General features: G+C 46.6%; 1 protein-coding gene across 1 annotated transcript; it reads left to right on the forward strand.

Annotated features, from left to right (window-relative positions):
* Positions 1 to 615: 615 nt before the first annotated feature.
* PYCR1 (pyrroline-5-carboxylate reductase 1) lies at positions 616 to 23,866 on the forward strand. Its single transcript, XM_075347444.1, has 8 exons — positions 616 to 780; positions 8,836 to 8,972; positions 11,334 to 11,404; positions 15,243 to 15,422; positions 15,610 to 15,831; positions 19,452 to 19,544; positions 19,626 to 19,789; positions 22,490 to 23,866. Exons 2-8 carry the CDS (start codon positions 8,906 to 8,908, stop codon positions 22,650 to 22,652), a joined length of 960 nt encoding a protein of 319 aa, XP_075203559.1. The 5' UTR covers positions 616 to 780; positions 8,836 to 8,905; the 3' UTR covers positions 22,653 to 23,866.

Raw genomic sequence — 23,866 nt, forward strand, 5'->3', positions numbered from 1 at the left:
CACAGGGCTGCTGATGGTGAGGAGCACAGGGCTGCTGATGGTGAGGAGCACAGGGCTGCTGATGGTGAGGAGTACAGGGCTGCTGATGGTGAGGAGCACAGGGCTGCCTGATGGTGAGGAGCACAGGGCTGCTGATGGTGAGGAGCACAGGGCTGCTGATGGTGAGGAGCACAGGGCTGCTGATGGTGAGGAGCACAGGGCTGCTGATGGTGAGGAGCACAGGGCTGCTGATGGTGAGGAGCACAGGGATGCTGATGGTGAGGAGCACAGGGCTGCTGATGGTGAGGAGCACAGGGCTGCCTGATGGTGAGGAGCACAGGGCTGCCTGATGGTGAGGAGCACAGGGCTGCTGATGGTGAGGAGCACAGGGCTGCCTGATGGTGAGGAGTACAGGGCTGCTGATGGTGAGGAGCACAGGGATGCTGATGGTTAGAAGTACAGGGCTCTAGAAGTCGTCACTGGCCCTTTAAGCAAATAGACAGGGATTATTCGGACTGCTGTGATTGGTGGAATACGGTAAAGGGGCGGGCCGACTTGACCTAAGCCATGCGGCATGAGGGCGGTGCCTGATCAATAAAACAGTGGGCGGGGCTGTGAAGACTTCCTATAGGGAAACGCTACAGGGGCGTGGAATGAGTAGCCTAGCATTGAGGGCGTGGCTTCCGCTGGCACCCGGTAATTCGGTACCGGTATTGTGTCCTGCAAAGTGTGGGAATCCGCGGAGGAAGAGGAGGACGTGCAGCCGGCGGTGAAGGCGAATCTGCAGAACCCAGAGCGGAGGTGAAGGGAGAGGGTGCTGGGAGGACACGTGTCATGGAGTTACATCAGACACGTCACACTCTGATTTCTCTCCTGTAGTGATGATGTCACAGCATTGCATCATTCATAGGCTAGGTGTGGAGCTGCTCCATAGTGTACATGGCACCCAGGCAGGGGGTCTGCAGCCTGGGGGGACTACAACTACCAGCATGCCCCGAGCGATGCATAAAGTTGTAATCTCACATGCTGGGGCTAAACGCAGGCACATAGGGGGCTTCTCACAAGCTGAGACTTCTCCAGTGTCTCATCCTACACGTGGTCACCAGACGCGAGGACCACAGTGCCACGTATAATGTCACATCTGGTGATTGGTGGCCCCAACCCTGATGGACCCGGCTGCAGGTGGCGTCATAGCCCCGGTGTAAGAGGTGCACAGTGACCCCTACCTGTGACCCTGCAGCAGGTGGTGTCATAGCCCAGGTGTAAGTGGTGCACTGCGGACCCCTACCTGTGACCGGCTGCAGGTGGTGTCATAGCCCCGGTGTAAGTGGTGCACTGCGGACCCCTACCTGTGACCGGCTGCAGGTGGCGTCATAGCCCTGGTGTAAGAGGTGCACAGCGGCCCCTACCTGTGACCGGCTGCAGGTGGTGTCATAGCCCAGGTGTAAGTGATGCACTCCAGACCCCTACCTGTGACCCTGCAGCAGGTGGTGTCATAGCCACGGTGTAAGTGGTGCACTGCAGACCCCTACCTGTGACCCGGTTGCAGGTGGTGTCATAGCCCCAGTGTAAGTGGTGCACAGCGGCCCCTACCTGTGACCGGCTGCAGGTGGTGTTATAGCCACGGTGTAAGTGGTGCACAGCGGCCCCTACCTGTGACCCGGCTGCAGGTGGTTTCATAGCCCCGGTGTAAGTCCTGCACTGTGGCCCCTACCTGTTACCCGGCTGCAGGTGGTGTCATAGCCCCGGTGTAAGTGGTGCACTGTGGACCCCTACCTGTGACCCTGCAGCAGGTGGTGTCATAGCCCCGGTGTAAGTGGTGCACTGTGGACCCCTACCTGTGACCCTGCAGCAGGTGGTGTCATAGCCCCGGTGTAAGTGGTGCACTGTGGACCCCTACCTGTGACCCTGCAGCAGGTGGTGTCATAGCCCCGGTGTAAGTGGTGCACTGTGGACCACTACCTGTGACCCTGCAGCAGGTGGTGTCATAGCCCCGGTGTAAGTGGTGCACTGTGGACCCCTACCTGTGACCCTGCAGCAGGTGGTGTCATAGCCCCGGTGTAAGTGGTGCACTGTGGACCACTACCTGTGACCCTGCAGCAGGTGGTGTCATAGCCCCGGTGTAAGTGGTGCACTGTGGACCCCTACCTGTGACCCTGCAGCAGGTGGTGTCATAGCCCCGGTGTAAGTGGTGCACTGTGGACCCCTACCTGTGACCCTGCAGCAGGTGGTGTCATAGCCCCGGTGTAAGTGGTGCACTGTGGACCCCTACCTGTGACCCTGCAGCAGGTGGTGTCATAGCCCCGGTGTAAGTGGTGCACTGTGGACCCCTACCTGTGACCCGGCTGCAATACAGAAGTCACCGCGTACCCTTAGTGTACAGCTGAATGGAATAAAGGGGAATTCTGCCCCATGACGACACAGGTATCCTTCTGCCTCAGGAGCGGACTCTGATGGCACCTTGCGGACATGCTGGGTCCTCTGCTGGGGACAGGAGATACCGGTCACTTCACCTTCAGTGATTAATTGCAATTGCCCTTTTGTTCCAAAGTGATCCAACATGGCGTCTAGAAAGGATGTTAATGTTGTCAGGTTCTCTGCTTTTCTGAAAGAGATTGGCCACTTCTTTAACATTGACAGCCTCTCCTTAGGATGGGTCATCACTGTCTGATCGCCCGTGGTCTGACACCCTGCACTCCCACCGATCAACCGTTTTCAGTGCCGGTGGCGGCAGCCAGAAATGTTCAGTTCCGGAGCTGCCCTATCCTCTGATAGCGGCTGAGCACTGCACATCCATTCAAATCAGTAGGAGGCAGATGTGCAGTACCTGGACAGCGGCCAACGTTAGTTGATAGGGCACCTATGGAACTGAGGCTTTCCGGCTGCCGGCATCGAGATCAAGTGATGAGCGGGGAGTCTGGTGTTGGATCCCGGCTGATCAGACATTGATGGTCTTTCCTTAGGACAGGTCATCAATGTAAAATTAGTGGACAACCCCTTTAAAAGGAATCAACCAGCAGGATTTTCCCATATAACGTAAAGGCAGTGCGGGTCTGACGCTAGGATGTGTTCAATTTCCAGATTGGATCTTTGTAGAAAAAACTGTTTATAAAGGTCCAGAAATTGGTGCCGTCTGTGACTGACATGTGCAGCTGGGTGTTGTCTTTGTGGGTCGGGTCCTCTCTGATGATTCCTCTTCCTGCATCCTCCTGGTTGCCCCTTTTGTTTACCCAAATTTTGCGCTGCAATGCCATTGCTGGTGCTGGCGGCGCATGCGCATTGATAGTTTGATGTCTTAGTTAAAATGACGCCGGAGGTCGCGTATGCATGTACAGCAATCTCAGGCGCCATTTTATTGAAGACACTGTGCTGAAGACTGCGCGGCATCGGTGCATGCTCAGATTTAATTTTTTATTTTTTTTTCATCTGTGCACACACTCCCGCCGCTCAGTCTCCTCCACAGTGTTTTCAATAAAATGGCGCTGGAGATCGTGGTACGTACAGGCGCTAATTCTGGTGCCATTTTAATGAAGAAATCATTACAGTAGCAATGCGCACACGCCGCCAACAGCGATAATAGAGGCATCGAAATAAATTTGTAAAAATAAAGGGACAAGCCAGGAGGACACCGGAGGAGAAATCATAACAGGACCTGACCCACAAAGGCCCCGTTGCACATGTCAATCACCTACAGCACCAATTTCTGGACCTTTTATGAACGTTGTTTTTTTTTTTTTGTTTGTTTTTTATGCAATCAAAGATCCAAAATGATAAGTGAAGGTATGGATTTGTTCACCATGCTAGCGCCAGTATGGTACTGCCTTTACTTTGTAAGGGAAAATCCTGCTGGATGGTTCCCTTTTATGATGGTATGCACAGTGATGGCACATTGTACAACCAAGAATTATCGTACTGTGCAAAAGTTTTAGGCAGGTGTGGGAAAAATGCTGCAAATAAGAATGGCTTAAAAAAATGAAAGTGTTATTAGTTTATTTTTATCAATTAACAAAATCCAAAGTGGGTCAACAAAAGAGAAATCTAAATCGCACCAATCTTCGGCGTGATCACCTTTTACCTTCAAAGCATCAATTCTAGATAAACATGTATACAGTTTCTGTAGGAATTCAGCGGTGAGATTGTTCCAAACATCTTGGAGAACAGACCCCAGATCTTCTGTCCCTTCATGTAATTCCAGACAGACTCGATGTTGAGATCAGGGCTCTGTGGAGGCCAAATCATCACTTCCACGAGACCTTGTTCTACTTTACACTGATGACATTGGCCTTATGTTTGGGGTTTTTTTCTGCTGAAGAATATATATGGGGCCCATGAGACGCCTCCCTGATGGTATTCCATCATGGATAGCTATCTGCCTGTATTTCTCAGCATTAAGGACATCAAGAAATGGGCAACATTGAGGACCACAGTGGTCGGTCATGGAAGATTAGTGCAGCAGATGAAGACATCACAATTACTTCCCATCAAAATCGGAAGATGTCCAGCAGCTCAGAACTAGCAGAAACCAATGGGACCAGCTACACCCATCTACTGTTCAGACAAGTCTGGCCTGAAGTGGTCTTCATTGATGATTTGCAGGCAAAATTCATAGCTACAACATGGAAACAAGACCAAGTCACTCACCTATGCACAAAAAACATAAGAACTGGGGTACAGAAAAATGCCAGCAGGAGCTCTGGATTGATTTATATTCATTACCAGTGCTCTTTTTGTAAAAAAAATATTTGCTGGTACGCATCTGAGACGAGGGGATGGGGGGGTGCTGTTAGGCGCCGGCGGCCAAGATTGAGGAGGGGGGGGGAGGAGGATCTGTCAGCCGGCAGCCGAGTTTGAGAAGTGGGAGGGGTTGCTGTCGGGCAGCCGGGAGATCCTGTGCACGGTTTACTACATACGGTACTCTATGCTGGAGAGGCAGGGGGTGCAGAACTACAAGGCTCAGCATACTCCATCCACTAGTAGAGAATATAGAGGAAAAAAATTCCAGCAACTTGATCCAAGCAGGAAAATTTCTTTAAAATCCAAATTCTTTATTTAAATACATCTTTAAAAAGTCCATGATATAGACATGTTAACATGGGCTCCAACTGACCATATCATGGACTTTTTAAAGATGTATTTAAATAAAGAATTTGGATTTCAAAGAAATTTTCCTGCTTGGATCAAGTTGCTGGTAGTTTTTCCTCTATATTCTCTACAAAGGACTTGCCGACCTTCCTTTCCTTGCACGATCCAGAGCATACGGGTCTCCATTTCAAGCAGGTGAGCTGGACAAATACTTTTCTTGTGTCCATTCACTAGTGTATACAGGAGAGCAGACAGCAGCTGCCGAACTACAAGGCTCAGCATCCTTCAGCCAAGACTGTATGCAGGAGTTTTTTGCTCAAAAACGTAAAATGTAAGAAAAAAAAAGACGAGGGCTTCGCCATATTTTTGTATGCTAGCCAGGTACAGCAGGCAGGTATGGGCTGCCCCCAACCCCCAGCTGCCTATTTGTACCCGGCTGAGAACCAAAAATATAGGGAAGCCCTTTTTTTAATTATTTCATGAATTTCATGAAATTTAAGGGAAAAAAAATGACGTGGGCTTCACACAATTTTTGTGTCCAGCCAGGTACCACTAGGCAGCTGGGGATTGGAATCCGCAGCGCAGAGTGCCCAAGCTTTCTGGGCACCCCTGCTGAAAATTGCAGTCCGCAGCCTCCCCAGAAAATGGCGCTTTCATCTTCTGACGCTGTATCCAACTCTTCCAGCGGCACTGGAGCTGGGTGGCTCGCTGGGTAATAAGGGGTTAGGGCCAGCTGTGTATTATCAACTGGCCCTAAGCCCGAAATTCATGGTGTCACGCCAATATTAGACATGGCCACCATGAATTTCTAGTAAAGATAAAAAAAAAAAACACAAGACAGAGAAAATATTTTTATTAGAAATAAAACACAACACAATTAGTGACTCCATCTTTATTGAAATAAAGAACCCCCCCCCCCCTCCGCAGTAATCCTGGGTCAAGGGTCCCGCGCCGTCCAATCTGGATCCAATATCATCTGATCGGTTTGCTGGAAGGCAAAGCGATCAGATGATGTCAGGTTCAAGGATGTGAATCACATCACACATCAGCTGATTGTATAAACTGCTTTTATACAATCAGCTGATGCATCAGTGCAAAAAAACCAAAACTACTCGCCTGTCTGCAAAATCCCGGGACACGACTGATCGCTCCAGGAGCCGCTGGTAATCAGCTGCTGCAGTCACCTCAGAGCACCACCTGATCGCTTAAACCAGCTAAGCGGTAAAAAGCCGACCCCACCGCTGGACTCAGACTCTCAGCTGATGCCGTAGCGTGACTGCTGATTACCGGCAGGTCCTGAAGCCGATCACACGTGTCCCGGGAGGCTGCACACCTGTAAGTGTGAGATTTTTTTTTTCTAGTGTTCCCGCTTAGCAGCTGGGAGCGGACATGGTGCCGGTGGTAGCAGGAGGCTGATGATCTAGCAAATTTACAAATTAGCCATGTGGACAGAGCCAGAGGTGCTTATCCTCAGCGCTCTTCAGATTTTCCGGTACGCCGTACCGGCGCGTACCACCGCAAAAAAGCACTGTTCATTACTAGAAATGGGCCCGCTTCTATCGCATCGGGAGTGCGGTGAAATGAACATCTGTCTATGCTTAGTGGTGTTGACAGGAGCAGTGGACTTGTGTCACACTGTTTGCGCTTTCCAATATATCTGTTGTATGTCATCCCTCTGCATTTGTGTATTGTATGTGTTGCGTTATTTGATGTCTTTCACCCCTGTGCACTGTCTTTCTTGTTGTGTGCTGTATATTGGTATCTGGTGTTGTGTTTCTTGATCTGTGTTTACTAATTGTGCTTACTCAGTCCACAATTTTGGGTTCCGCCTGCACTGTTGTTCCTGGTTACCATGGCTATGATGTGGGTGTGAACTGCGGCTGCGCAACTGACAGTGCCGCAGTGCATTGTGGGATATGGTTAGATACGTAACCGGCAATTATGTATGTAGATGCATTACTTATATAGCGCTGTCATATTCCGTAGCGCTTTACAGACATGATCATCTCTGTCCCCATTGAGGGTCACAATCTAAGTTCTCTATCATTGTCTTTGGAGTGTTGGAGGAAACTGGAGTACACAGAAGAAACTGACACAAACATGGGGAGAACATTGCGGGACCCCAGTGCTGCAAAACAGTGCTAACCACTAAGCCACCAGAACCACAGGCAGATAGTATCATGTGATGGATAAGTATCAGGGAGGCGTCTGATTGGCTCCAAATTTTATTCTGCAGCAGGACAACAACCCCAAACATACAGCCAATGTTATTGAGAACTACCTTCAGTGGAAAGACCGAGGAGCCAGACCACGAAAATGCAAACAGGAAGACTGGCAGAGTTGTGGCTGTATGTTGGAGTAAATTTGCCGCAGTTTACTCCACTGTTCTTATGAGGTTTGCTGTTTTCTGACATCACAAATTTTGCTGCACATCAGAATTGTACAAAAGTGTGCATATTTATTTTTCAGTTTCACACAACTATTGGGAAAAAAAAATAAAGGCAAGAGGCCACTGAGCACCTGAGACCTCATTTACCCAATATCGTGGTGCGAGTTATCGCGCAGATCTACCGCTCATAGTAGACATTGGGGTGCTTTACTGTGGCACGGACAGGCAGGGCCACAATACATTTATTAAGAGACCTTGTCACGTCCGCATCAACTGACTAAAGCGGGCTTTACACGCTACGACATCGCTCAAGTGATCTCGTTGGGGTCACGGAATTTGTGACGCACATCCGGCCGCATTAGCGATGCCGTTGCGTGTGACACCTATGAGCGATTTTGCAACGTCGCAAAATCGTTCATCGGTGACATGGGGGTCCCTTCTCTAATATCGTTGCTGCAGCAGTAACAAAGTTGTTCCTCGCTCCTGCGGCAGCACACATCGCTCCTTGTGACACCGCAGGAACGAGGAACCTCTCCTTACCTGCCTCCCGGCCACAATGAGGAAGGAAGGAAGGAAGGAGGTGGGTGGGATGTTCGTCCCGCTCATCTCCGCCCCTCCGCTTCTAATGGGCAACGGTTCAGTGAGGTCGCTGTGACGCTGGACGAACCGTCCCCTTAGAAAGGAGGCGGTTCGCCGGTCACAGCGACGTCGCAGGGAAGGTAAGTAGTGTGACTGGTCTGGGCGATGTTGTGCGACACGGCTAGAGATTTGCCCGTGTCGCACAACAGATGGGGGCGGGTACGTACGCTGGCGATATCGGTACAGATATCGCAGTGTGTAAAGCAGCCTTTAGACCAGCATATGCCTTACTACCATATATTCTCCTTTTATTTTGCTACTTGATTGTGCATTTTCATCAACAATATAGGGAAGGATTCTTTACAGTAAAAGTTTTTAGAGCAAAATAAATTCTATATTAAAGAAAAATACAAAGAAAAATGTAAGAGACCTGACTGATGAGACTGGATCAATTCTTGGAATGAGTCTGATAGAGCCATGAGCTCCTCTCTGCAGCATATTCTACCATGGCACTTTGCCTGTAATGTCGCCCTTGTCTTTCTGTACAAAGTATATTTCCAGAGACCTGAGCCTTCCCAGCACTGCTCTCCGCTGGCAAATAAAACCAGTAACCCTCATTTAGAGCATTGACCTCACTTGCTCTCACCAGTAGTTGCTGTGTCTGCAGTTTCCATTGGATGTAAAGTGCGTGGTGTGCCTGTGTACATGACGAGGCCGGAGTGCCATGCCAGGCTGTGTTGGATGTATATATTATGTGCTGCAGTTTGCTGACTGTACTAAGCGCTGATTACATGTCCACTCTACAGGGTCCTTTCATCTGTCTAGTCTGCACTCGCTGGCAGTGTGAGCGCTGTATTGATCGGACCAAGGATCACCATGAGCGTGGGGTTCATTGGCGCAGGACAGCTGACCTATGCCCTAGTCAGGGGCTTCACCGCAGCAGGTACGTAGAATTCATGGATTATTTCCGAGGTGGTGATATGTCTATGTCATCCGGTGTCTACATGTATATATGTGTATAAATAAAATATGACTTATTACAGTAAAATTGCAACAATCTCACAACCATAATATTGGAGAACTGCCACCCCAGCTGCCTCTGAAAAACAGCGAGGGTTCTCCACTGCTGTAGACTACGCTCTGATTAGCGCACACCTCAACAGCGAGGGTTCTCCACTGCTGTAGACTACGCTCTGATTAGCGCACACCTCAACAGCTAGGGGGCTCCACTGCTGTAGACTACGGTCTATGATTAGTGCACACCTTAACAGCTAGGGGGCCCCACTGCTGTAGACTACGGTCTATGATTAGTGCACACCTCAACAGCTAGGGGGCTCCACTGCTGTAGACTACGGTCTATGATTAGTGCACACCTTAACAGCTAGGGGGCCCCACTGCTGTAGACTACGGTCTATGATTAGTGCACACCTCAACAGCTAGGGGGCTCCACTGCTGTAGACTACGGTCTATGATTAGTGCACACCTTAACAGCTAGGGGGCCCCACTGCTGTAGACTACGGTCTATGATTAGTGCACACCTCAACAGCTAGGGGGCCCCACTGCTGTAGACTACGGTCTATGATTAGTGCACACCTCAACAGCTAGGGGGCCCCACTGCTGTAGACTACGGTCTATGATTAGTGCACACCTCAACAGCTAGGGGGCTCCACTGCTGTAGACTATTCTCTATGATTAGCGCACACCTCAACAGCTAGGGGGCTCCACTGCTGTAGGCTACGCTCTGATTAGCGCACACCTCAACAGCTAGGGGGCTCCACTGCTGTAGACTACGCTCTGATTAGCGCACACCTCAACAGCTAGGGGGCTCCACTGCTGTAGACTGCGCTCTGATTAGTGCACACCTCAACAGCTAGGGGGCTCCACTGCTCTAGACTATGCTCTATGATTAGTGCACATTTCTACAGCTAGGGGGCTCCACTGCTCTAGACTATGCTCTATGATTAGTGCACACCTCAACATCTAGGGGGCTCCACTGCTGTAGACTACACTCTAACTGGTGTCTACATCTGCTTTAGACTACTCTGTAGGGCCATCAGTGGTACTTTGTGAGGACTTATTTTGGTTTTCTGCCGAGCTGTATGTTTTATTGGTACCAATTTACATTGTAAAGGGCTTGCACACTTCTGTGTATGAAGACGAAGAGTGCAATGCTATTATAAATTACATTGTGCTCGCCCCAATAATGTAGTGCTGATCTGCAATTTTTTTTCATCAGCTGTATATGTCATGAGAAATAATCTCAGCATGTTGTTTGGTCATGTAAAACTCCAAGACTCGCTAATGAAAGTCTATGGGTGTGGAAAAAGAAAAACGGATGGCACATGGACCATCTATATGTCTTTCTTTTATTTTATATGAATCCATTGCCATTCTGCAGCATAGAGCACTGTAAATGTTTTATAAATGTTTGTGGAATAATAGATGCTAAAAAGATGGTAGATGAGAAAACAAATCCCACTCACATGACATACGGAAAACTAAACTGATTTCACTCATCCTACTTTTCTGGGTGAGAATGGGACCGATATATTTATTTATTTTATACACAGATGTGAGTGAACCCTTAGGAGCATGTGTTGGCTGGCTTCATACATCGCAGCCTCTGTAGCACACATACGATTACATCCTAGGAAGTTAAGTTAAATGTACTTCTTACAAGAAATACAAGTAGACGCCTCCTGATAAAACCAGCAGTGCGGTAAAACGCGCGTTGAGGTGGTGGTGGTACCTTCTGCAGTGCTGCACAAGATTGATTTACCTCATTAATGGCCGCAGGTATTTAGATGGCTACATCTATGCAACATTAATACTTATGGGATGGATGTAATTTATAGGGGCAGTGTGCCCTAAACATAAAACACCCCAGAGATTTATTTTATATATTTTGCATAGAATCACGTGTAGATATTAGGTATTTATCATTCAATGACTTGTTGTGAGATTATTGATATATACCGATTATGATTTTCTTTGCTACTTGTGATATGTGACCATCACTGGCCATTATATATACATCTTTAATATGTTGCGGTAACTGCACTTTATGTACCACCCTCTGTGGTGCGGCTCTTCATCCCCCCAATACCCAAATTTATGTCAGCCTATGTATAATGAAATTTTATTGTTTTTGCCCTAGCACTTTGCATAATAAATTTTCTCTTGTTGAACAGCATAACCTATGATTCCCGTATATCTTTGTAGGCTAAGTAATGGCGACTGTCTGTGTCTTCTGGGTTATATTTCTGTCATTGTACAGAACTGAAGATGATTTATCTTATTACAGGGGTGTTGGCTGCACACAAGATCACTGCGAGCTCCCCGGATACTGATCTGCCCACCGTGTCTGGATTAAGGGTAAGAAAATTGTGATGATTTTTTGTAGAGGTGACCATAAGGATAATATAGAGAGGTATGAACCAGATGCTAATCTAAGGCTATGTGCGCACAGTGTTTTTTGGGTAAATTTTTGGGCTCAAAACTGCATGACTTTGTTTCCCCAGCAAAGTCTGAGTTTTCATTTCTTCTGTCCGCACATAGCTTTTTTTTTTTTTTTTTTTTTTTTAAGCTGCGTTTTTGAGCTGAAAAAAAAAATGGTCATGTCAATTCTTTTCTGTGTTTTACTGCATTTTCCATGTATGCAATTCATTGGAAAAACACATGCGTTTTTACCGCTGCGTTTTTGCCGCGGGTGAGTTTAGTGGCAAAAAACGCACAAATATGCAGCGTCTAAAAAAAAAAAAGCCATCTGCGCACATAGCCTAATAGAGAACTGTATCACTGCACCCCTGCATCTGACACATGGCGGAGACTGGCAGAAGGTGGTGGATGTATGGCCTGATACAGCACACATCACTATGGCCGAGTGGTCGAACACCCCTCTGTCAGTTATTGATTGACTCTAGTATACATTCCTAAAGAAAATCTATTAGAAATAATGTTAGAGGGGCTGTCCACAACTGGGACCTTCCCTTCTCAATTACCATTCTCCACCAAGGAAAACACTGCCTGTAGTTGCGGTCAGCGCCGGGACTACCAGGGTTTGGTAATGGGCCGCTTCTCTATCGCTTCCCTTGGATGAAACTGCCATTCCGAGGAAATCAGAGATCACTTCATCCAGATGTCAGTCAGGGTGAAGTGTCCGCCGATTGCCTGCAGGGCTCACGTGACGTAACGTCAAAGGAGACCTGACAATAATTCCAATGGAGCAAAGCTGGCACCAGAGGTAAGTGCAGGCGGTTTTTAGTTTTTATGGGGGGGTGTGGTAATTGAGAAGTGGTTGTCCAAGTAGTGGACAACCACTTTACTGGTTGGCATAAATTGTCCTCTGACAGAATGCACTCTGTTCCCTGTGCCTTTTCAGAATTTTAAAGGGATGTCCTTAAAAAGAAGTAGGGGGGTGGGGGGACTGTCTGAAGGATATTGTGGTCTGGTATTGTGTTCTGATAAGCTGCAGTATGAGTGCACGCGTCTAACATCATTGGCATTTAGTGATGGCGCCTGTGATCAAAAATCTAAAACGTTTTCCAAACTTTGTGCTCGCAACACAACAGGCAGCCATTACATGTGATGCTGCGGCTCACGATGGGTTCAGATCCCTTTCATCTTGTGTATGTGACATAGTGTTTAATGAACTTTTACTTAACCCTGTCTGGAGTTTATCATCTCTATCTCCCAGTTAATCCATATTTATTGGTGCGGTAAACGGAATAGATAACACCGCTGTCTGGAAGCTGCAGTCATCTGTGGTCAGACATCCATAAAGCCATGACTCACATAACACGTCATCACTCATTTCATACCACATGGAGCGAGCTCTGAAGCCCAGAACTTGGTGTATGCACTGATTAAGAACAGAATCTGGCTACTTTTGACCTGGTGACAGCTGGTCCTCTTTACATGTTAAAGTTGGCTGATCCCACCGATGTCAGCAGGCTCTGCTGATTGAATATTTTCTGTGGGGGCAAATCATCTCTATCATCATCATAGATCATCTGCCATTTCCAATTTCAGGCCCTTTTTTTTTTTTCTCAGTGAATAGGCTGTTTTGTAAAAGACGTAGCGTGGTTCGGCGAAAGGTTCTGTATATGGGGGAGTTAATAAAAATGGATACCAACCGAGAAATTTCTTGGATGACAGCTGTCTATTGTGTGTGGTGCCCTTTAGTCTCATCACCATTGTAGAACATTTCTGATGAACGTAGGCCAGATGTCACGCTAGGTACGGGGAAGTACTAAGCGAAAGGGAAGGGAAACCCTGTGTCTAGGGAGAGGGAAGATGGTGGCCCTTGACCAAACTGAATGCTGGTCCCTGGGGTCCCTCACCACCCTAAATAGGTTCCACACCTATGCGCCGATACCTGACCCTAAGTATCCCTAGTGCTGGGCCCTAAATAGGGAACAGATGGGATAAGCTCTTAAGGTACACGCTGTGACATTGCTAACGATATATCGTCGGGGTCACATCGTTAGTGACGCACATCCGGCGCCGTTAGTGACATCGCAGCGTGACACCAAGGAGCGACTATCAACGATCGCAAAAACGTCAAAAATCGTTGATCATTGACATGTCGCTCCTTTTCATAATATCGTTGGTGGTGCATGCCGCTGGTTGTTTGTCGTTCCTGTGGTGTCACACATCGCAGTGTGTGACGCCGCAAGAACGACTAACCTCTCCTTACGTACGTCCACTGGCAATGAGGAAGGAAGGAGGTGGGCGGGATGTTCCGCCCGCTCATCTCCGCCCCTCCTCTGCTACTGGGCGGCCGCTTAGTCACGCTGCTGTGACGTCGCTATGACACCTAACGCACCTCCCCCTTGAAGGAGGGATTGTTCGGCGGTCACATTGACGTCGCTGGAGAGGTATGTGCGTGTGACGCTGCCATAGCAATAATGTTCGCTACGGCAGCAATCACCAAATGTCGCACGAACGACGGGGGGCGGGTGCTATCGCGCACGACATCGCTAGCTATCGCCAGATGAACACATTCACACTGGGGTGAACACATATTTAATAGGGAGCCAGGAACGATCCGAATGAGCCGGCTCTTTTTGGTGAGCAGAGCCATGGGAACCGGATCACCAAAAAAAGCCGGACTGCCCATCAATACTTCCTATTTCCTCCTCGGCATGTCCCTCCCACTTCTCTTCTCAGCTGCCTCTGGATTGGATGTGAGTGTTGCTGAGGGAGTGGTGCGGGCAGGCCCCTTAGATACCCGACTGCGGCCTTAGCAACGTGACACAGACTGTCACAGAACGTGTGTTAGAGAGCAAATGGAGGGGAGAGGGGAAAAGTAGCAAATGCAGGGGAAAGTGTCTGTGTGTCTGTGTGTCTGTGCGTGCGTGCGTGCGTGGCGGTGGGTGCTGACGCCGGCCCTGTGTAGCTCACTCATGTTTACTAAACAAGTGTGATATAATTCAGTCACGTTTATCGTTCAGTTGTATTAAGTTCTATAAACAATAACATTTAATGATAATGTATATATTTTACCCTGTATATTCATTGCATTATTCTTAAATCTTCTTAAATAGACTACATACATATTCTAGAATACCCGATGCGCTAGAATCGGGCCACCATCTAGTAGTATATAATGGCATTCCGGACTTCTTATATTTAAAAATATCTTTTTATTTCAACCATTAAAAAAACATAAATCGCTGGCCTGTGCGTTTCAAGCAGTTTGCTAGTCATCTATGCCATCTATGACTAAGAGCAAACTGCTCAAAACGCACAGGCCAGCGATTTCTTATGTTAATGGTTGAAATTAAAAGAGAACAAGTCGAGAATGCCATTATATACTAATACTGCGAGAGCTGGATTCTTTTTCTTCTCCTCCTTGATTTTTTTTTTATTAATACATCCATAAGTGGAACTTATTATTATTCAAAGATCTATTGATTAAAATTAACTTTGTTCATTGGAAAATCCCTTTAAGCTGCTTTCACATATCCATGTGTCATGGTCTGAGCACGGACGATAATGCCCGGACTGCCCAGGAGTCTTCTGTGCCAAATGTGACAGTCTCGTATATTAGCCTAGGAGGGTGTCCACTTCAGGTCAGGAATGTCGTTGCCAGTCCGTGAATCATGGTCCATACCCAGATTGTGACACACAGAAGTGTGAATACGGCATAATACGTTGGGTTACGTCATTGTTGTAAGTTATATTCATGTAACTTTTTTTGCATTTTCAGAAAATTGGTATAAATTTCACCACTAGTAACAAAGACACGGTGAAGAACAGCGATGTCCTCTTCCTGGCTGTGAAACCCCCTATCATTCCCTTTGTTCTCGATGAGATTGGGTCTGACATAGAGGATCGTCATATGGTCGTGTCCTGCGCGGCCGGTGTCACGATCAGCACTATAGAGAAGGTAACCTTGTGTCCTATACTACATGTAGTCTGTGACATGTATGCATCATTGTATACACCATATATCATGAAATCAGTCCTTTACTGACATCTGCTACTCCCCACTCATCACCCCATATTCCCATTACTTGTAGCCAAAGTTCTCCATTTCCTATATCTTTCCCTGTTGTCTTCCCATAACTTTACAGAAATTGAGCGGCTTCCACACAGCTCCCAGAGTCATCCGATGCATGACCAATACTCCTGTGATTGTTAGAGAAGGGGCCACAGTGTACGCCACCGGGACCCACGCAGAGGTGGAGGATGGGCAACTTCTTGAACAGTTGATGCAGAGTGTGGGATTTTGTACCGAGGTGGAGGAGGACCTGATTGATGCCGTTACAGGACTAAGTGGAAGTGGACCTGCTTATGTAAGTGCACACAGACGTGTCCAGATATCTTATCCTGTGCTAGAGGTCACAATTTGGTATTTATGGGGCACAGACAGCTTTCAATCATGCTGTGCCTTAAGAAATGGGTTCCAACTTGATGGATTTTTTTTTTTCCTTTAAAGATAAGCGGTCCCAGGGGTGTCAAGATGCTGCTTAAAAGTCTTGTTATAGTTCATATTCAGGGCTGGCCTTGGGGTCCATTTATACAGACCGACCGGTGGTATAGTGCAGTCAACCTTTTGAATGCCTGTTCAATTGTTTGCATTACTACAGTAAATGATGCGCACTGAGCGATCCATATTTAAACACTCTATTCACATAGGCTGCCATTGTTTTCAGCAGTGCGAGCCCTGTTTACACAGGTTAATTCACCCCTGAGAACGATAATATTATATACTGCGTAAAAGATCACTTCACCCAATGAACGAGGGGATCGGAAGCTTGTTTACAAAGAAAGATATTCATGAAATGACCATTTTTAACACTTGCTCACCATTATTTTACAGTGTAAATGCCCTTTCAGACTGAAATGTGCTGTACCTTTGGCTCCCCCCACACCATTGTTTGTTTCTTGGTCCATTAAAGTGTGTGTGTGTGTGTGTGTGTGTGTGTGTGTGTGTGTGTGTGTTTAATGACAGAGTTTTGGTTTCCCCTGTATATATTTGTGGGTTTCATCTCACTCCTGCCCTGTCCCTCCCTAGGGAGGTGGTGTCAGATCAGGGCTGGTCAGGAGGAGGGCCAGGAAGGAGACTCAGACCTCTCCCCCATTAGTAGTATCCCTTGGGGCCCCCTAGCTTGAGGGTCAGTGTAGAAGCCCCGGTTTTCTGCTGTCCATAATCATTGTGGCATAAAGTGACACTGGTTAGAATTGAAAAAAATTGACACGTCATTAGGTGAAAATCGGCTGGGAGGTGAAGGGGTTAAATACAATATATCTCTCGAATGGATAGGTTGAAAAAAGTATTTAGTCAGCTACCAATTGTGCAAGTTCTCTCACTGAAAAAGATGAGAGGCCTGTAAGTGACATCATAGGTAGACCACAACTATGAGAGACAAAATGAGAAAACAAATCCAGAAAATCACCTCTGATTTGGTAAGATTTTATTTGCAATTATGGTGGAAAATAAATATTTAGTCACCTAAAAACATGCAAGAGTTCTGGCTCTCACAGACCTGTAACTTCTTTAAAAGGCTCCTCTGTCCTCCACTCATTACCTGTAGTAATGGCATCTGTTTGAACTTATCAGTATAAACGACACCTGTCCACATCCTCAGTCACACCCCAAACTCCACTATGGTGAATACCAAGTTGCTGTTGAAGGACACCAGAAACAAAATTGTAGCCCTGCACCAGGTTGAGAAGACTGAATCTGCAATAGGCAAGCAGCTTGGTGTAATGAAATTAATTGTTACAGCAATGATAAGAAAATGGAAGACCTAAAAGACCACTGATAATCTCCCTCGATCAGGTGCTCCACACAAGATCTCACCCCTTGGGGTCAATGATCACAAGAACGTTGAGCAAAAATCCTAGAACCACACGGAGGGACCTAGTGGATGACCTGCATATGTCAATTACAGGCCTCTCTCATCTTTATAAGTGGGAGAACTTGCACAATTGGTGGCTGACTAAATAGTTTTTTTTCCCCACTACAGTATGTCCACCCATATCCTGTCCACTGCCATTAACTTGAGAATGTCGGCAGCTATAGGCATAGAAGTGGTGTCTAGGTATAGTAAAGTAGCCATGCACTACGCAATGAAACCACCTATAGCGCCACCTGGTGGAAAACTGAATTAGAATTTTTATTTCAAACGGAACGAGATAGAGGGGAAAAAAAGTGAATTACAAAGTTGTAGGGCATCATCAATTCAATGCAAATCGACACCTTGCATACAGAAATGCTATGATTAGAACATGTAAAACTCACAAGGCTGCAGACGTGAAGCGATACCTCATGGAGATCTTCCTACAAGTCATTGGGTATGGTGGTTGCATGGAGTGGCCTCCACACTCACCTGACCTGACCCCATTGGACTTCTTTCTGTGAGGTCACATCAAACAGTAGGTGTATGCGACCCCTCCACCAACATTGCAGGACCTACGACGACGTATCACAGATGCTTGTGCAAATGTGTAACCTACCATATTGCACAACGTGCAGCAAGATACAGTATGCTGTCCAGAGTCCAGATGTGCATTGCAGCTGACGGTGGCCACTTGGAGCATCAAAGTTACATGAGCGCCATATACGTGACCAGCATTCAATGTTTTTTGTTTTTTTTTGGGGGGAGGGGGGGGTCATAGCATTTCTGTATGTAAGGTGTCGATTCGTCTTGAATTGATGATGCCCTACAATTTTTTTTTTTTATTCACTTTTTTTCCTCTTTCCGTTTTCGAGATAAAAATGCTAACTCCGTTGTTTTCCACCAGGTGGTGCTATAGGTGGTTTCATTGTGTAACGCATGGCTACTTTACTAGACCTAGACACCACTTCTATGCCTATAGCTGCCGCCATTCTCAAGTTAATGGCGGTGGACACACTGTATATTAGTGTAGAGCTGTTTATATACAATTTAATGTGAAGTATTGTATCTACCTCAGGAGTCTACACTATATAATACATACACATCAGCATTCTATATTCTGAATACAAAGGTCCACTCTATACTATCTTGTATACATCACGCAGCATATACAGAGACTGCTGCATCTGAAAGGTTGCACTAAAGGGGGCTTTACACGCAGCGACTTCACTAGCAATGTCGCTCGTGAAAGCACCCGCCCCCGTCGTTTGTGCGTCACGGGCAAATCGCTGCCTGTGGTGTACAAAATCGCTAGTACCCGTCACACGTACTTGCCTTCCTAGCGACGTCGCTGTGGCCGGCGAACAACCTCTTTTTTTTTCTAAGGTGGGCGGTTTGTGCGGCGTCACAGCAACGTCACACGGCAGGCGTCCAATAGAAGCGGAGGGGCGGAGAGCAGCCGCATGAAAGACATGCCCACCTCGTTGCCAGAGAATGCAGGTACGGTGTTCGGTGTTCCGGGGTTGTCACATGTAGCGATGTGTGCTGCCTCAGGAACGACGAACAACCTGCGTTCTGCAACAGCAACAATGCTATTTGGGAAATGGACGACATGTCAACAATCAACGATTTGGTGAGTATTTGCATCGTTAGCGGTCGCTCGTACGTGTCACACGCAACGACGTCGCTAACGAGGCCAGATGTGCGTCTCGAATTCCGTGACCCCAACGACATCTCGTTAGCGATGTCGTTGCGTGTAACGGGGCCTTAAGACTTCTGAATATATCACATAGGATACACTGAGACTCCTATATAATTACACATACATTACACAGGATACACTTTGGCTGCTGTATATACATCATACAGGATACACATTGTGTGCACATGGTCTTAGGGCTTCCTGCCAAATAACGGAATGCTGTGAAATGTAAGTTACTCGTGACACTGGTCGGGGGGAACCTAAACGCTAGCTTTCATATAGTTGGGCTTCAAAAACTGCATGAAAAAAAAAAGGAGACATGGGACTGTTGTCTTTAACAATTGACCTGATGAGATTTGCTGTTCTTCAGGCCTTCACAGCCCTGGATGCACTTGCAGATGGAGGCGTAAAGATGGGCCTTCCCAGGAGGCTTGCAGTTCGCCTAGGAGCTCAAGCCATGCTGGTAAGTCTTGTCCTCTGTCTTTACTTCTTCAGCCTCTTTTATAAGAAAGGTTCATTTTTTTTGTTATTTTATCTTAATCAGGGAGCAGCAAAAATGCTCTTGGAATCAGAGCAGCATCCAGGACAGTTGAAGGACAATGTGTGCTCACCAGGGGGTGCTACCATTCATGCTCTGCACTTTTTGGAGAGTGGTGGATTCCGTTCCCTTCTCATTAATGCTGTAGAAGCATCTTGTGTCAGGACCAGGTAAGCGTTCAATCATCAATATGAAAATAATTGTATTCTGTGCTGACGTAGTTGTAATTTTCATTCACTGTCATTATTCCATGCAGTGGCATCAAATGGGCTAAGACGTGCCTTTTAAGAAATCTGTTGAATCTTTCAGCTACCGTGTGCCACCACAAGTGATGTACTCCAATCATTTTTTTTTTGGGCATAATTATGAATTTGTTGGCCATGTTCCCTCTCTGTTCACCCCATTGTCACTCCCTATGTTTGCCTCCAATTAAAATATAAAAGCATATACTAGTTTCTTGCGCCAGTGCCATTCCAGCGGTGTTGGCACTCAGTCTCAAACAAAGCGTCATCAGACAGGAAGTAGGTAAAAAAAAAAATAGTAATTAGTGTAGTTGGGGAAGAGTAGGGAATTTTTAATGCAGCCATATTAGAAATTAGTTTAGATTGGGGCAATAAATAGGGATTTAGATTAAAATTTCTTAAAGGAACCCTGTCACCAGATTTGGCGACTACAACCTGTGGCCATCACCAGTGGACTTTTTTATATACAGCATTCCAGAATGCTGTATATAAGGGCCCAGGCCACTGTATAGAACGTAAAAAAACACTTTTATAATACTCTCCTATGGGGGCAGTCCGGTGTGATGGGTGTCGCTGCTCTCCTGTCCGGCGCCTTCCTCTGCTGCGATTGCCGTCCACCTTCGACTCAGCTGAGTATGGATGACGTGTCCTACATCCATCATACACAAAAGCCGGCATGGCAGTCCTGCACAGGCGCGCTTTAATCTGCCCTGCTGAGGACAGATCAAAGTATTGTACTGCACATGTGCAGGCGTTCTTTCACCTTTTCTCACGCCTGCGCATTACAGTACGTTTATCTGCCCTGAGCAGGGCAGATTAGATCAAAGCGCGCCTGTGCAGGACTGCCATGACGGCTTGTGTGAATGACGTAGGACACGTTATCCATATTCTGCTGGATAGAAGGAAGATGCAATCACAGCAGAGAGGAGACACCAGACTGGAAAGCAGCGACACCCATCTGACCAGACCGCCCCTTAGGTGATATTATAAAAGTGACTTTTACTTTCTACAAGCGCAGCCTGGGCTCTTATATACAGTATTCTGGAATGCTGTATATCAGGGCTCACCGGTGGTAGCCGCAGGTTATAGTCGCCAAATCTGGTGACAGGTTCTCTTTAAACATCTGGATCACCCCTTTAAGGGTGTATGTGCACGCTGAGTTTTTATTTTTTTTTATTTTTATGCATTTTTTGGTGCAGTTTATCGTGCAGATTGTTGCCCAAATCTGCCTGTCTATCCTTATCCCAGCAAAGTCTATGAGAATTCTGAAATGCTGTGTGTATGTTGCCTCTTTTTTCATTGCAGTTATGGGTGCAGAAAAAAGAAGCAGCATGTTTTTGGTGTTTTGATTTGTGTTTTTTTTTTTTTTTTTTTTTTTTTTTTTTCTCCTTGCATTTTTCAGCCCTTCCAGCCAATGATTTCACACAAAAAAACGCATGGCACAAAAATACACCAAAAATACGTGGGGTTTTTTTTTTGTTCATTTTTCTGCCAAAAGGTGCATTTTTTTTGGTACAGAAAACTTCTACACCCAATCTGCAGCGTGCGCACATAGCCTAAGACAGATTTTTAACCATGAATTGCGAGTGCATGATATATTACAAAGTTACTTATTTTTTCTGTACCATTTATGAAATGGTAACAATCGTTTTAATTTGTAATGGGAAGGTGTCCCGTTTTTGTTTTTTTGGTTTTTTTGTATTAATAATAGTGATTATGGTATCAATTATTTTTAATACAAAATTAAATTCACTGTTTAGTTTTTATTTAATTATAGCTTTTACTGAAACACTGGGCGCTGCCATCTTGGATTTGCTGTGTGTAACGACAGTCACCTCCTTTTATGGCAGCCCTCTGTGCATTCACGCTGATAATCGGACTGCGACCCTATACTTATTACAGGAGAGCTCCCTGCTGTGACCTGGATGTGCTCCCTGGGCTGTCCACATCACAGCAGAGGGAGGAGATCCGCGCCATCATTGTTTAGCCCACAGCGTATGCTGTGAGCTGCACTTTCCCCCTGTCACCCACTCGGGATGGGGTGAGTATTGGTGCCGGCCAGCGGTGATGGCACCCTAACTGACTCGGATGTGCTGCTTCCCCCCATCGCCGCTCACACCATCCCTGCCGCCTATTCCCCTCCCCGTGTGTGCTCACCTTGGGCCTCCGCTCCTATGCGTTCCTCACTCTGTGCTGTGATCGCTGACGGGTGGAACAGACACCAGGCTGACAGGACAGGCTGCCGGGGGCGGAGGTTTGAGGTGAGTGCATGTGGCTGGGAGCGGTGATCACGGCGTGACCTCTATAGTGCAGTGCCGGACTCAGGCTGCAGATCACCCCTCCTCGCCGCATGTCCCCTCGGACCTCCGATCTCGGCCAACAGCGTCTCTTCTCAGCCTAGTGTCTCGGCAGTTCCTCCTCTCAGGGCACGGGAATATGGGGGCACGGGAATATGGACCACATAATATGGTGGCAGAGTATATGGGGTGTAGTATACAGTTCTCTGCAGAGTCAGTTGAATACAAAAGGGGGACACATCACTTGTGGTCCAGTTTCTGGTAAAATAGCAGACCCTTTTTCTGTTCCACAAAAGCCTCTTTAATCTCCTCTGTCTCTCCTACATCACAGAGAGCTCCAGCATTACGCAGACCAGGAAAAAATCCCTGCAGCTGCCATCAAAAAGACAACTCTAAGCAAAGTGCAACAGGAATCGCCATCAGTCTCCACTGCATCTCCTGGAGCAAAAGTCAGCCTCTTCAATAACAAGACGCCAGGAGTGAAGAAGTTCTGAGCAATTGCAGAAATCCCAGTCGACCAAAGCCATAGACAAAGATGGCATCTGAGAGTGGTAACGTGGCCACATAGATTGGTCTAGAGGTGATCAAAATGGAGGTTTTCTGCCAAACAATATTTCGCCAGGTGATGATTTTAGCTGACGGATGACACTGTCATCATGTGGAAATTTTTAATGCATTAGTCGCTAGTTCGTGTAAATACTTTCTGTGCAATAACCGTAACAGAAAGAGTAAGTCCTTTGCCCATAGTCATTGCACATGCAATGTAAACCTGCCATGATAAAAATGGCGTCTAATCTGCAGGCAGGGTGTTATAGAGCAGGAGGAGCGGATCAGACTGACAGACATCCTTATGGTAAAGGTTTCAGTGAACCTTATAATGGATCCATTGCAGTCCCTGGGGTTTGTTTTAATCCTAGGAGTCCAGTAGGCGGTCCTAGTAGTGATTTACAATCCTCCCTGTATGACATGTATGCAGATAGCTGTCAATCACTAGTAGGACCGCCCACTGGACTCCTATACAAACACCAGAGATGTCCATGAATATAATACAAGTTATACTGAATATTTTCCCACAATCCTGTATATCATTCTGTTCAGCTTCTCTTCTATACCATGTTGCTCACAAATCGGACTGCATGGACAATGCAACAGGTTCCCTTTAAATGACAATTCTAGCCAATATGGGGTAAAATGTGCATGGCTGCATTGGTATAATGATCGTTCGTACAATGGTTGTTTACCATCAGCCGCCGTCTACCTAATGTGTATGGTCTCCTTTTGGCTTTCTGGGAGGGGGCATCCTGGTCCTTCTTGCTGAAGCCATTTATTTTTTTTTTTAATGAAACTCAAAAATATGACTTTTTTATTTTAGCTCATTTTATTATACTTCTTTGTCAAAATTCTGCTTACAAGACTGATGTAGGGGAGCCATTGCCGCCATGCACTTATCTGTATGTATTTCATGAGGCTCACGGAAATGTGGATGGCTATGAAACACGTTCCACTGTAATGTCTCCTTACATCTGGAATGTATTAGCACATTAATAACTAGGTTCTGCACTGCCTTCTATACAGGCCAAGTGGAAATTGTGCTGCGGAGGATTTAGCACCCCACTTTTTATATTTACATTGGTTATGATACACCAACGACAATGTTGCCCACAAAACTGTTTCTCAGGACAATAAAGCGCTTTTTCTGCCTTTTGAA

Source organism: Anomaloglossus baeobatrachus, chromosome 5 (genome assembly GCF_048569485.1).
Source record: "Anomaloglossus baeobatrachus isolate aAnoBae1 chromosome 5, aAnoBae1.hap1, whole genome shotgun sequence".
Taxonomy (NCBI): domain Eukaryota; kingdom Metazoa; phylum Chordata; class Amphibia; order Anura; family Aromobatidae; genus Anomaloglossus; species Anomaloglossus baeobatrachus.

Bases quoted from the DNA above. Each gene is read 5' to 3' on its own strand.
- PYCR1 (XM_075347444.1), top strand. From the start codon at position 8,906: ATGAGCGTGGGGTTCATTGGCGCAGGACAGCTGACCTATGCCCTAGTC. The intron at 15,832-19,451 runs GTAAGTGCACAC...GCTGTTCTTCAG, and splicing joins GTGGAAGTGGACCTGCTTAT to GCCTTCACAGCCCTGGATGC. The intron at 19,545-19,625 runs GTAAGTCTTGTC...TATCTTAATCAG, and splicing joins TAGGAGCTCAAGCCATGCTG to GGAGCAGCAAAAATGCTCTT.